Raw genomic sequence first — 15,715 nt, forward strand, 5'->3', positions numbered from 1 at the left:
ACTCTGCATTTGGGCATGCAAAGCTGAGTCCAATTGGTGAAAACTTCAGACGTCGTCCAGGACCACCAGCCCTTCTTCACACGTGAGAACTCCAGGTCAACAGCATCGAGACCCTGCAGGGTCACTGGGTTGGTATTCCAGAGACCCCTGGTACCGCTCTGGGGACCTAGGTTCGAATCCCACCATGACAGATGGTGAAATTTGAATTCAGTAAAAATAATCTGGTATTAAAAGTCTGATGGTGACCATGGAAACCATTGTTGATTGTTGTGAAAACCCATCTGATTCATGAATGTCCTTTTAGGGAAGGAAATCTGCTGACCTACATGTGACTCCAGACCCACAGCAATGTGGTTGACTCTTAACTGCCCACTGAACAAGGGTAATTAGGATGGGCAATAAATGCTGGCCATCTGCCATCTCATTATTTTCCATTATTAATTTCCCAGACACACACTATATGACAAACACTCACTACTTTAACTCTCTTATTCACATATCTGTGGAAACACTTACTGTCTTTATATTTCTAGCTAGCCTCCTCTTATACTCTAATTTTTCCTTGCTTATTAATTTTTTTGTCATTCTTTGCTGTTCTTTATATTCTGACCTGCCATCCATCTTTGCGCAATTATATGCTTTTTCTTCAAGTTTGACACTATCTTTAATTTTTTTCATTAACCACGGATGGTGGGTCCTCTTCTTGGAATTATTCTTTCGCATTGGAATGTATCTATTCTGTGTATTTTGAAATATCCCTTTAAAGGTCTGCGACTGCATCTCTGTTGACCTAGCCCTTAATCTATTTGCCAGTTCCGCTCTGCTTTCATGCCGTCATAATTGGCCTTATTTAAGTTTAAAATACTAGCCTCAATCATGTTATGATCATTGCCTTCACTATGCGGTTATCAATTAATCCTATCTCGTTGCTCAATACCAGGACTATACCAGGCCTGCTCTCTGGCTCCAGAACATGCTGTTCTAAGAAATTATCCTGAAAACATTCTGTGAACTCCTCATCTACACTACCTTCACCCATCTGATTTTTCAAGTCTATATATAGATTAAAATCCCCCATGGTTATCGCCGTACCTTTCTGACAAGCTCCCATTATCTTTTTTCTTATCCATTCATGGGATGTTGGCGTCGCTGGCTAGTTCAGCATTTATTGTCCATCCCTAATTGCCCTGGAGAACGTGGCGGTTAGCTTCTGCCTTGAACTGCTGCAGTCCATGTGGTGTATGCACACCCACAGTGCTGTTCCAGGATTTTGACCCAGCAACAGTGAAGGAACAGCAAAACATTTCTAAGTCAGGATGGTAAGAGGCTTGGAGGGGAACTTTCAGGTGGTGGTATTCCCATGTATCTGCTGCCCTTGTCCTGGTTGGTAGTGGTAATGGGTTTGCAAGAGGCGCCTTGGTGAGTTCCTGCAGCGCATCTTGTAGGTGGTAAACACCGCTGGCACTTTGTGTCAGTGGTGGGAGGGAGTGAATGTTTGTGGATGGGTTACCAATCAAGTGAGCTGCTTTCTGCTGGATGATATTGAGCTTCTTGAGTGTCGTTGAAGCTGTACTCATCCAGGCAAGTGGGGAGCATTCCATCACACCCCTGACTTGTGCCTTGTAGATGGTGGACAGGCTTTGGGGAGTCAAGAGGTGAGTTACTCGCAGCAAACTTCCTAGCCTCTGACCTGCGCTTGTAGTCACAGTATTTATATGGCTAGTCCAGTTCAGTTTCTGGTCAGTGGTAACCCCCAAGATGTTGATAGTGGGGCATTCAGCGATGGTAATGCTATTGAATGTCAAGGAGTGATGGTTAGTTTCTCTCTTGTTGGAGATGGTCATTGCTTGGCACTTGTGTAGTGTGGATGTCACTTTCCACTTGTCAGCCCAATCCTGGATATTGTCCTGGTCTTGCTGCATTTGGACATGGATTGCTTCAGTATCTGAGGAGTCGGGAATGGTGCTGAATATTGTGCAATCATCAGCGAACATCCCTACTACTGACCTTATGATGGAAGGAAGTTCATGTCTCTTCCTTTATACGTTGTCCCACCCTGTAGTTACAATTAGGAGGACTGTACACCACTCCCTCAAGTGTCTTGTTGCCTTTATCATTTATCATCTGAACCCAAAGCACTTCTAAGTTCAGGAAACCAGGATGTAGGTCACCCCCCATCTCTAATGTGCTAATATCATTAATTAACAGAGCCACCCCTTCACCTTTTCTTAACATCCTGTCCTTCCTAAATGTCACGTACCCTTCAACATTCAGGTCCCAGCCTATGTCATCCCATAGCCATGCCTTTGTAATGGCTATCAGAATATACATTATTATTTCTGTTTGTGCTAACAGTTCATCTGTTCTGTTTCGAATGCTATGTGCGTTGAGATACAGAGCCTTTAGTTTTGTCCTTTTAGTATTTTTGTAACGTCTAGCCTTATCTGCTTATTTATTCTTGGATTTGTACCCTTTGTCCCTTCTGTTATGATGCCAGCTCAGGTTACCCCTGGACGAGCCTGATCCCAGAATGGAACCCAGCTTGATAGATCCTAACTTTTACTTGTTTAGATACATGGAGAGTATCTACTGAACAGAGTCACAGGAGTCAGCTGATGAACTTTTAACAAAAGAATAAAACATTTATTCAACAAGAAAAAATGAAATATATTACATTACTCCTTCGCCCACAACTGTACCTTTACAGATAGATACATATTTGTAAGGATAACACAAGTTTTAAAAGCTGTCTTATACTCTAATGTTCTCAGTAAGTACATGCTCCATGTAACCAATAGACACCCTATGTTTAGATTCAGCACACTCTGGAACCAAGTGACAGATGCCACCTCAATCAGATGCTATGGATCTCTCATTAACTACCCCCCAGATGCTTGTCCTGCCGCAAGCCATCTGGGCTCACTGAACTCCATCTTTCACACGAGGGTTTCCGATCTCCACTCTCCAAGAACTAGCTTTGGAATCTTCTCCCAAACCAACACTTTCAATCAGACGCCTTTCACAAGTGTTCACCTTCAGGGTTTCAAACTCTCCTTCCGATGTTCCTTTTCCCTGGGTCACCACATGCATTCAAGATGTCATCCATGCACGCTGTCTCACCAACTCAGCCGACCACAGTACAACACTGTGTCACATGCCCATAGCAAAGAATTGCAGATCTTCAGTCATCTCTTTAGATCTTCTTGCCTCTTGCAAGCTGTTCTTGCTTTAAATCTGCTTTCTGCAGCTTTTGTCTCTTTAAATCTGAAGCTGGGAGCCTTTCTCTCTGCCCTTCACACTTAACTTCACATATTAGGGCCTTTTCCAGGTTCCTGTCCTTCTTTTGACTAGAAGATCTGTTTGGGGCTTCTTCCTGTTCCACTCCCCTGGAATTTTGGGTTTTTTCTTTAGCTTGGGACTAGCTCTCTGTCCCCTCTGCCCTCATTATTTAGTTTAAAACCCCCCTCTACTTCCCTAGTTATGTGGCTCGCTAGAAATCAGCCCCAGCACAGTTCAGGTATAGACTACCTCAACAGTACAGCTCCCACATTCCCCAGTACAGATGCTAGTGCCCCACAAACTGGAACCCACTTCTCCCTCACCAGTCTTTGAGCCACACATTCAATTGTCTAATCTTATTTGCCTTATACCAATTTGTTTGTGGCTCAGCTAATGATCCAGAGATGATTACTTTTGTGGTTCTGCTTCTTAATTTGGTGCTTAACTCCTCATATTGACAATGCAGAACCTCCTTCTTTGTCCTGCTTATATCATTGGTACCTAAATGGACCACGATTCCCCTCCCAATGTGAGTTTCTCTCCAAGTGTCCTGAACCCTGGCTCCGGGCAGGTAACATAGTCTTCTGGACTCTCGCTCTTTGCTACAGAGAACAGTGTCAATCCCTCCTTACTATACTGTCCCCTACTCCCACTGCATTCCTTTTTGTTCTCTTTCCCCCCCCCCACCTTCTACTTGAATGGCTTCCTGTACCACTGTGCCATGGTCATTCAGCTCATCCACCCCGCAGTCACCATTCCCTTCCAAACAAACGGAAGGAACCTCAGACCTGTTGGACAGTTGCAGGGCCTGACACTCCTATGCCCTGGATGCTCCTATCTATCCCATTTGCAATTACATCCTTCTGTCCCTGACTGCCTTCCAGATCAGAAGACCCTATCCTAAGGAGTGTGACCACTTCCTGGTACAAAGCATCCAGGTACTTTTCCCCTTCCTGATGTGTTGCTGTGTCTGCAGCTCAGCCTCCAGCTCGATGACTCTGAGCCAAAGCTCCTCAAGCCGCAGACATTTACTGCAGACATGTTTGCCCTGATAACATTGGCATTCAGGAGCTCCCACATGCTGCAGCCTTGACATATCACCTGTCCTACCATCCTTATGTTGCTTTTATTAATTATGTTCTATTATTTATTTTATGATCTATTACTCTTACCACACATTCCTGTACTATTTGAACCTTAGAATAGAGTAGACCATAACCACGTACTGGATACTCGCCAAACAGCTCGCTTCTTCTCTTTAGTAGAGCTAGAACTAATTCCTACAGAGTGGAAAAGTTAGAAAAAGCAAAGGAGTACCTCCCTCCCCCACACCAAACTCATTCCACTGAGGTCGCACTCCAGTGCTGGTCGCTTTGAGAATGTCTGGATTGAAATGTTCTGAATCAAAGGACTGAACTGAATTACAGAAGTAAACCAATTCTAGCTAGTTCCTTAATTAACTATTTCATCTGGTGTCAATGGGTAACTTCTATCTCCCTGCTTAGACCATGGATGAGACTTGGAATTTAAACAGCACTTGTAGTTAAATGTTAAATACAAACAATATTAGATTTTTAGAAAGAGATTTAAGATTTTACAGCTCACCAAACCCCCACACTCCACTGAGGTCGCATTAAGAATCCTTCCTCCTCTGCCCTTTACATTATCACTTTCCCAGTCTATTTTTGGATAATTAAAGTCTCCCATTATAACTACTCTATTATTTTTGTGCTTTTCTATCATTTCCTGGCAGATTTGTTCCTCTACACCCTCCCCACTGGTTGGTGGCCAGTGGACTACACTAAGCAATGCACCTTCTTTGATCCTTAGCTCGAGCCAAGTAAATTCTGTCCTTGACCTGTTTGGGACATCCTCTTTCTCCAGCACTGCAAAGCTCTCCTTAATCAATACTGCCACCCTCCCCCTTTTCTTCTTTTCTTATCTTTCCTGAACACCTTGTCTCCAGGAATATTTAACACCCAGTCCATCTGTTAAAACACATCGTAATTCCACATGGCAATCTATGCCTGTAACTCACCAGTCTTATTTACTACACTCCATGCATTCTTTTGTACTTGTAATCTCTGTCGGAACCTTCCAGAACAGCTAATCTTGAGTCATGTGACCTATAGTCATTCTGTGGTTCAGCGGAAGTCCATTTTAAAATAGCAAAAGGAATAAAGTTTTGATTATGCAGTTTTGATTTCTTTTCATGTCCTATTTATATAACACTTTCTTAACTAAGACCAATGGTAGAACCCACTGTTGCTCTTACAGCTGTGCACTAACCAAGCATCAACTTTAAGATCTTCATGGCCTGCATTACTCAATGGATAAACTTTTATCAACATATGTGCTTTGCCTATATATCACTAGGACTACTCAGGTAGAGGAGATTTAATTTTTATGTGCAAATTGAGAGGGGGAAATCAGAGGGGAAATGTTGGTGTTATATTGAGATTTTGTGCTGTTTGAAGAGTGAGTTTTTGGGCGGAAACTAAACCACATGTTCTTCGTATATTTGAGTCCCTATATAAAAGAGTGTATATGGTGATAGGAACTGAATTTGATAGTCTGTGACCCATGTTGTGAAATGTAATTGATTTAATGAAGTAGCCAAGAAAAGGTCCTAATTCCATAAGTACAGCAAGAGTAAAAGTGTTCTTTGGGGTAAAAGGTTCTTTGGGCTTTGCACTGTCACATAAAGGGTTAAATGCATTTTCAGCAACAAAATTGCAGTGGCTTCAGGACTGAACTCTCAAACATTTATCTTGCCAATTTAGTTTAAGTTAAAAGTACTGTAGCTACCTACTCATTATTATTAACAGTAGGTCACATTTTCTGCACTCTAATGATATTCAGTATCTTCAATGTGTTATAAAAATAAAATTGAGATACCTGAATGATGGAGTACTTTCCTTCTAACCAATGACTGAGTTCCAGACTTCACTTTCACTCTGATTTACCTGCTGTAGTTGGGGGAATTTTATCATTGCTTGTTGCTGAGACAGAGTCCAGCATTGAAGTGTGATATTTCATATGGTGAAGTTGGGAGGTACAGCAGCATTAACTGGCTTGAATTGCAGTTGCTGCCAGCGGATTAGAGAGAAGCATTGAAAGAAGATTGTGGGGAACCTACAGACTATAAACCATTCTGCCCTCTGCTGGAGGAAAGTGTATAATGGTCAGTGGCTTGCAACATAAGCAAAAAAGCCCAACCCCAAGGCAAATTAAATGTCCTTTATAGTATTCTTTTTATATCTTACATTATATCATAAAATGGGGTTTTCATTTTTTTGGCAAGGCCAGTATTTATTGCCCATCCCTAATTGCCTTTGTACTGAGTATCTTGCTTGGCCAGTTCAAAAGTCAGTTAAAAGTTGACCACATTGCTATGGGTCTGGAGACTCATGTAGGCCAGACCAGTTAAGGACGGCAGATTTCCTTCCCTAAAGGACATTAGTGAACCAGATGGGTTTTTACAACAATCGATGATAGCTGTCATGGTCACCATTACTGAGATTAGCTTTACATTCAAGATTTATTAACTGAATTCAAATTCCACCAGCTGCCCCAGAGCATAAGCCTCAGTTTCTGGATCACCAGCCTAGAGACATTAGCACTATGCCACATCCTGCCCTTATAGCATAGGTAAGAAATTATGACATCCTTTCAGAATTTGAGTGATCTATGCATTTGTTAGCTTTAATACAAAATGCAGAAGGACTTTGATTATTCAAATAAAGTTACAAATACCTCGGTGGTTGCAGTACTCCCAGGTGCTGGTGCACCATACTATTTTGCTTGTTTTATTCCCTTTTAAGTTTCTCTATATACTGAATTGAAAATATGGAAAATCTAAATAGTGCTACGTTTTACTGGTGGAGTTTGGACTTGCTCATGATGCCACAAGCTTGACAAAAGAGGGAAGATGACCTTGTCTGAGCGATGGAGTCTCACCTCGGGCTAAGCTCACGCACCTCCTTAGCATCTGATATATATGACATTGGCAGGGGCTCAAGAGACTGACCACATTACTGGTGCTTTGGAGCAAGGAGACCTAAAGAGATAGGAGAACACTGATATCAGTAGACTTCAGCAAGAGTATCACAAAGCTACAACTAGGGCACATTAACCTTTAAGAAGTGAAATGCTGAATATCTTATAAATTTAAATTTTTAAACAATTTTAAAATGATCCCTTTGAGAGGTTCTCCTCATATAATCCTCCAGGCAACTTTAGGCAGATCTGAAATCCTCCTGAATAGAATTAGCCCCTGACCCCCAACAACCCCACCTCTGTCTAAGGAGCATTGCAAGCTTGTGGCCAGTATCTCGACAATTCCCAATATTAGTTGACATTCGATAGACTAGCAGATCTGATGTACTTGAGCTTGCTACTGCTCAGATCACCTATTTTTAAAAAGAAATTCAGCACGTGCACCCTGAAATGCAGTAGTGTAGTTAATTTTAATTGCAGCTATTCATTTTACACTTCCCTGGCTTGGTCGCTTTCTTCTGTTTTATTTAGGGTGGCTATATTGTGTGGGGCTACGGTTGTATTGCTAGTAGTATGACACAATGTTAGAGTAAAGCAATTTTTCTTCCAGTGGTTGATAAAGAAAATGACAACTTGCATTTGGTGCTTTTCATGATTCTGGATGTTCCAAATCTCTTTTTGGTCAGTGAAGCACTTTTAAAGTGTGGTAATGTTGGGAAATTCAACAGCTAACTTGCACACAGCAAGACCCCACAAACAACATTGAAGTAAGTGACCAGTTAATTTGTCTATCTACTGACTGCTATCCAAAAGGATTTCAAATCTGACTAAATTTGTGTGGAGGGTAGGGCCAGGACTTTGGGAGAACCCTTCCTATTCTACAGAGCATTATGGGATCTTTTCTGTTCACCTGTATACAGTTTCAGTGCTGTCTGAAAGACTGCACCTCCAACAGTATTGCATTGAAGTCTCAGCCTAGTTTGTGTTCAAGTCTCTGGGAGTGGGTCTTGAACCCAGAATATTCTAATTCAGAAGCAAGAGTTTGATGAAATGTGTGGGAAAAGCTTGTATTTTTTAAGACAGACCTCAATTGAAAAAGGAAACTGAAAGAAGGGAATTGACTATCCCAGGTGCTAAGGAAACTAAGATTGAAACTGAGAATTGGCAACAAAATATTCTGGTTGATTCTATATGAAAGGACATGGCCCTCAGAGCTCAGCAGTAGTTGAGGAGTCCAGTGGTGCAGTACAAGCAAGCTGAAGAATTCACTAAATACAGAAGCTGAGAATAAGTTGCTACAGCTGCCTCTGTTACTTGAAGATAGCATTAATGGATCTATGCCATCCAGACCCCGAATTGAGGAGGTTCTGTGGACGTGTGCCATTTTTGAAGACTCCACATGAAACTGGGGCTGGTTGTGTGCTGCTTTCAGCTGGGAATCAGGCTACATCTTAGAAAAAGAGAAAGTGAAATTCTTTACGAGGAAAACCGAGTTTTAAAGAACTCTGTGACTGAGTTTGATGAACCATTTGCTGAATGGGCTGCTGAGCTAATTTGAAAATGTATCTTAGTTGTATCTACTATTTAATGTGTAATTTATAGTTTATAACCGACTGCAATTTGCCTGTTAATTCATGTTTAACTTGCATTGATTCTGTGTTTTAGAGTATAGGGGGTTAACTAAGATGGCATTTAGTGTTTGCTTTGTTTGATTCTTGTATAGCAAAACCTGTTTTGTTTAAACTGTGGAATCTTGTGGCTTCGTCCTTGAACCAAGGCTGACAGCACTTGAATTATACAGCAGAATTAAGCATATATTAAATAGCTATAGTATACAATTTATTAGCTGAGAAAATTAAAGTTTTATCATATACATTACATTCTGACAGCTACTGAGTATCAACCAAATATAGATAATGGCTACTGCCAGCTGATAGGTTTGCAAGTTCAGCTCATGTATATTCAAGCAGATTTGGAAATCTTGGACTTCATTATTTTTTGCAAATAAATTGCAAGCTTAATCCAAGAAATAATGGAACTTTTAGTGCAAAGACATTGTAGGGCTTTGCGCATCACCTGGCAGAGATTTGCTAAATCAGCAAAGACCAGGATTGAACCTGGGATTTTTCCAGTACTGGTACTACACACCTGAGAGAATTTCTCTCGGCTATCCTGCTAGCACTGAGTCTTGTTAAATGTGACGCTTCTCAAAGATGGCTTTAGCTATCCCAGCTCACTCACTGCTCGTGACACTTCATGCTAGCAACAGAGCCTGGTGAGATCACACCTACTGTGTTTATATATTGAATAACTGTTGGAAGAGACAATAACAATTTTACAAATTATAACTTAAATCATGAAAATATAACCTTTTTTAGGATCCCTCGGCATGCTGTCTGAATTCCCAGTGGTAGGCAGTTGTGACAATTAACAAATTAACTCATTAAATTGCTTTTGAATTGTACTCCAGTATATTGTGAACAAATGTTTTCTGCATTTCGTATTTTACCTTTAAACTCCTAAACACCTGTCCAGTAATTTTATTGATATCCTTGTTGTACTCCTGTTCAGTACTCCTCCTGTTCAGTAATAATGTCCTCTCCTCTCTCATTCATACATCTTGTTTCATTCACACTTTCCCTCCTCCTGCTATGCTAAAAGTAGTTACAACTGCTACAGTAACTCTCTGAAGTGCGATATATCAGCTTAAGCAGTGATAGTGTTGGCTAGTTATTTCAACAATGGAAACCATCATAATGTACCCCAAGAAGTCCATCCATGCACATTTTCAACAAATCTTGATGGATATTGACCAAGATCAGGAATTTATACCTCTCTACTGATTAACCTGTGGCTACTGAGATCAATTGTTATGCTGTAACTTATGCCATCACAGATCAATAGACAAATCAACATAGACCAGTGATTAAACCTGATATCTTGCTGGCCTGAATGGCACAGTGGCATTTAACAAGAATAGAGATTGAAAATAAATTTGCAGGAGTATGAATATTTGCATTGTGTAAAAAGATTTCCTACTGAAAGGCAGTGTTTTGTTGCTTGGTACATTCAACTTACTGTATTATTGTAGATTGTGTAGTTACAAGGTGGGGAAGATAGTAATCCAGAGACTGGGCTAAAAATCTACCAGTTGAAGAATAAATCTAGAATAATAACTTGTTCTCAGTCAAATTTGAATAACAAATTAGTTCACTAATGCTCTTTAAGGAAAAGAAACTTAGTGTCCTTACATAGCCTGGCCTACACAAGAATGTAGTCCCACACCAAAATGGTTGAGCCTTAACTGCCCTCTGAGTGGCTGGCTACACAATTTCACTTATTACAAGCCACTATAAACAAGAATAAGGCCATTGCCACCTTCTGAGGGCAACCAAGGATGGGCAATAAATGAGGCCTTTCCAGTGACACCCACATTCCCAGAATTAATTAAAGCATTTTTGCAGTTTTTGGAATTTGACTGAGATGATTGTAGATTTAAAATTTATAGACTCATAGATGTTTACAGCACAGAAGGAGGCCATTCGGCCTATCGTGTCCATGCTGGTCAACAAAGATCTGACTACACTAATCCCATTTTCCAGTGCTTGGCCCATAGCCCTGGAGGCTATGGCAACACAAGTGAATATCTAAATACTTTGTAAATGTTATGAGAGTTTCTGACTCAACCACCCTTTCAGGCAGTGAGTTCCAGACTCCCACCACCCTCGGGGTGAAAACGTTTCTCCTCAGCACTTCTCTTCGCCTTCTAGCTCTTACCTTAAATCTATGCTCCCAGGTTATTGACCCCTTTACTAATGGAAAAAAGTGCCTTCCTATCCACCCTATCTATGCCCCTTATAATCTTATGCACCTCTATCAGCTCCCCTCTCAATCTTCGCTGCTCCAAGGAAAACAACTCCAGCTTATCCAATTTTTCCTCATAGCTCAGACCCTCCAGCCCAGGTAGCGTCCTGGTAGGTGTCCTCCGCACCCTCTCCAGTGCAATCACATCCTTCCTATAATGTGGTGACCAGAATTGCACGCAGTGCTCCAGTTGTGGCCTAACCAGTTTTTAATACAGTTCCAGCATACGGCCTGCTCTTGTATCCTATGCCTCAGCTAATGAAAGCAGGTATCCCAAATGCCTTCTTAACCTTACCATTTAACATAAGAAATTTGAGAAATTAACCATAGTTAAGTTTATATTTTTTTGACAATCAGAACACTGAGGTAACTCTTGCATTATAGTTTTCCTTCAATATTTCTATAACTGCCCAAATTGACTATTGACAGTTAGTGGACTGGATGCAGTTTTACTAATTTGCATATTTTAGATTGTATAATATATTTTGTGTTTTCAGTTGAGAAGGGTCAGAAGATTTCAGAACAAATTGTTATTGGCACCCCTGGAACAGTTATGGACTGGTGCACAAAGCTCAGATTCATAGATACTAAGAAAATTAAAGTTTTTGTCCTAGATGAAGCTGATGTCATGATTGCAACTCAAGGACACCAAGACCAGAGCATTAGAATTCAGAGGTAGGTTATCTAATTATGGGACTAAAGCATTCTTCTGTGTGGCTTAAACTGGAAAACAAATATTATTTATAAATGGGGGACTTGCAATTACTTCCACCTTCTACTGCCCCAGTAATGTTGTTGACTGGCACCCCTGAGTGCCTGCTCTCTGTACCTGTGTAAAGTTTTGATTCTCCTTAACAACCACCTTCATGGCCTTCAATTAGTGACTAGTTATGATTAATTTTTGTTGTAGAACATATATTCAATATGAACTCTGTTAAGATTTTCCAAATCACTTTCTTATATGTATGTTAAGGAAAGATATATTTGCCATAGAGGGAGTGTGAATGTTCACTAAATTAATTCCCGGGGTGAGGGGATTGACCGCTGAGGGAAGAGTAAAAAGACTGGGCCTTTATTCTCTTGAGGTTAGAAGAATGAGAGGTGACCTCATTTAAACATAGAAAATTCTTATTGGGTTCGACAGGGTAGCTGCTGATAGGATGTTCCCCTTGGCTAGGGTTCTAGAACCATACAAGCATATGAATTAGGAGCAGGAGCGAGCCACTCAGCCTCTCGAGTCTGCTCTGCCATTAAATATGATCATGGCTGATCTGATTGTAACCACAACCCACATTCCTGCCTACCCCCAATAACCTTTCATCCCCTTGGTTATCAAGACTCCATCTACCTCTGCCTTAAAGACCCTGATCCCTTTGTTTTTTGAGGAAGAGAGTTCCAAAGGCACTCTACCCTCTGAGAGAAAAAATTCTCATCTGACTTGAATGAGCGACCCCTTATTTTTAAACAGTGACCCCGAGTTCTAGATTCTCCCACAAGAGGAAACATCCTTTCCACATCTACCCTGTCAAGACCCCAATCATAAAGGTTTCAATCAAGCTGCCTCTTAGTCTTCTCTAAGTTCCAGTGGATACAAGTCTAACCTGTCCAAACTTTCCTCATAAGATAACCTACCCATTCCTGGCATTGGTCTCATAAACTTTCTCTCAACTGCTAACGCATTTACATCTTTATTTAAATAAGGAGACCAGTACTATACACAGTACTCCAGATGTGGTCGCACCAATGCCTTGTATAACTGAAGCATAACCTCTCTACTTTTGTAATCAATTCCCCCTCACAATAAATGATAACATTCTATTAGTTTTCCTAATTACTTGCGGTACCTGCATGCTAGCCATTTCTGATTCATGCACTAGGACACCCAGATCCCTCTGCAATCTCTCACCATTTAGATAAACTTCATTTTATTCTTCATGCCAAAATAAAGAATTTCACATTTTTCCACATTATACTCCATTTGCCAGATCTTTGCACACTCACTTAATCTATGTCCCTTTGTAGCCTCCTATGTCCTCTTCAAATTTACGTTCCTACCTATCTTTGTGTCGTCAGCAAATTTACCAGCCATTCCTTCAGTCCCTTCATCCAAGATATTTGTATAAATTGTAGAAAGTTGAGGCCCCAACACTGAACCCTGTGGCACACCACTCATCGCATCCTGCCAAACAGAAAAAGAGCCATTTATGCCAACTCTGTTAGCTAACCAATCTCCTCTCCATGCCTATATGTTACTCCCTACACCATGAGCTTTTATTTTTCACAATAACTTTGATGTGACACAATATCAAATGCCTTCTGGAAATCTAAGTACAGCACATCCACCGGGTCGCCCTTTATTCACCACACATGCGACTCCTTCAAAGAATTCCAATAAATTGGTTAAACATGATTTTCCCTTTCACAAAACCATGTTGACTCTACCAGATTGCCTTGAATTTTTCTAAGTGCCCTGCCATAATATCTTTGGGGACACGGTCTCGGAATAAGGGTCAGGCCATTTAAGACTGAGATTAGGAGGAATTTCTTCACTCAGAGGATGGTGAATCTTTGGAATTCTCTGCACCCGAGACTGTGGAAGCTCTGATGTTGAGTATGTCCAAGACTGAGATCAATAGATTTCTACATATTAAAAACATCCAGGGATATGGGAATAGTGCAGGAAAATGGGGTTGAGATAGAAGATCAGTTGTGATCTCATTGGATGGCAGACTGAGCTCGAAGGGCTGAATGGCCTCATTATTAATTATCCTCATTTCTTATGTTATTATTGACACTTTAATTTCCTCTTTTGCTGCTGGGTTTGAATTAAGGTAAATATGTGGATTCTGAGAATAGTTTGATGCAAATAAGTAAGGAATGAAATTAGCCGGATTATAATATCTTCTTTCCCATTTCCAGGATGTTGCCTAAATTCTGTCAGATGCTGCTGTTCTCAGCTACATTTGAAGAATCTGTGTGGAAATTTGCCCAAAAGGTTGTTCCAGATCCTAATATTATCAAATTGAAGCGAGAGGAAGAAACCTTGGATACAATTAAACAGTATTATGTGCTGTGTGACAACAAGGAAGAGAAATACCAGGCTCTGTGCAACATTTATGGAGCAATTACCATAGCACAGGCCATGATCTTCTGTCATGTGAGTAGCTGGCAATACTAATCCTTGAACCTGCTTACCAGTCTTGTCCACAAACTCGGTGCAGTCCTCCAGTCACTTTCTGCTCTTTCTAAAAACAACTGAGATTTGTAAACTTCACCTGAGTATAGATATTCAAATCACAAGTGCCCATTAACAATGTTATTTTTTCTGACTTCTGATGGCTAGCTTGCATTAAAAAGGTTTCTTGATTTCCACACAAATTGATTGTAGCTTGCCATTTTACTTGCAGACTCGCAAGACTGCCGGTTGGCTGGCAGCAGAATTGTCTAAGGAAGGTCATCAAGTAGCACTGCTGAGTGGAGAGATGATGGTGGAGCAGCGAGCTGCTGTGATCCAGCGTTTCCGGGATGGCAAAGAAAAAGTACTTGTCACCACTAATGTTTGTGCAAGAGGTAAGTTATGAGGCACAGCTCAAACAGAATTTGAGACCTGGATGTTACTGGGAGCAGGTTACAACAGAAGGGTGTGGTCAGCATTTTGGATGAGAGTTTTAACTCCGTTGCGAGTGTCTCTGTCGACGACAGGTTCCCAGCCCAGATTGCAGCCAGGCTGACAGACTTGGCTTCCAGTCAGGTAGAGTTGAGCCTGGAGCATGCAGCAGGAGCAGATAATTCTGCTCCCTGACTCTCTGGTTGAGGGGGGACTGATTTTTGACCCTGGGGGTCTTTGGATTGGAGGGAGTTTAGGGGATATCAGGGTGGGGGAAGCATTGCTGTTGCTTCTGCCCCACAAGCATGGCTGAAAGGGCACATCTCTTATTGAACCAACCCCTGCCTTCCTTCATCACCAGGCTTTCCAGGACCTGAAAAACTTGGCCACTCGCTGTTGAATCTGCAAGACAGGTTAAATCACAGACCTGCCGTCTCATTAAAATATTTAAATTTCCACCCTGCCCCCCCGGAAGTGGATTGATTGTCTCTTCCTGCCCCACCTCCATTAAGCACAGAAATGGATAGATTCGAGCTGGCTGAGGTGTGGGGGTCAGATTTTTAAGAAGTTAACATCTGACCCGAACTCATCCAACCTGTTTCTGTCTGCTAAAGTTCAGCTCTCAGCCCTAATTAAAAACATTCTTCCTTATGCATTTTTCACACACCATAGGTTGTCGATTGCAAGGAAGATCATAAGTAGAAAAAGTTGCTGTGGCACAAAAACAGAAAATGCTGGAAAAGCTCACTCTTTTACAGAGCTGAAGAGAAGTAAAAATGTGATGAAATTTATACTGTTTAAAGGGGCATGGAGCAGGTGAAGCTGGATAGAAGGCCAGCGAGAGGTGGAGGCAAAGGAGAGATTGACAAAGATTTCATGAACAGAAGGATAAAGGGGCATTAATGTTAGTGGTAAGGGCTAAAGGAGGTGCTGATAGTGGCATTAAGGTAAGAAAGCAGAATGTGA

The 15,715-nt window shown here is 41.2% G+C and overlaps 1 protein-coding gene across 1 annotated transcript in view; it reads left to right on the plus strand.

The window, feature by feature from the left end:
• LOC121288016 (ATP-dependent RNA helicase DDX19A-like) overlaps window positions 1-15,715 on the plus strand; it is a 79,177-nt gene that overhangs the window by 46,928 nt on the left and 16,534 nt on the right. The window contains exons 8-10 of the mRNA XM_041206230.1: window positions 11,640-11,817; window positions 14,062-14,299; window positions 14,550-14,712. Coding sequence (XP_041062164.1) covers window positions 11,640-11,817; window positions 14,062-14,299; window positions 14,550-14,712 — 579 coding nt within the window. The remainder of the gene's footprint in view (window positions 1-11,639; window positions 11,818-14,061; window positions 14,300-14,549; window positions 14,713-15,715) is intronic.

This window comes from Carcharodon carcharias, chromosome 15, assembly GCF_017639515.1.
Source record: "Carcharodon carcharias isolate sCarCar2 chromosome 15, sCarCar2.pri, whole genome shotgun sequence".
Taxonomy (NCBI): Eukaryota; Metazoa; Chordata; class Chondrichthyes; order Lamniformes; family Lamnidae; genus Carcharodon; species Carcharodon carcharias.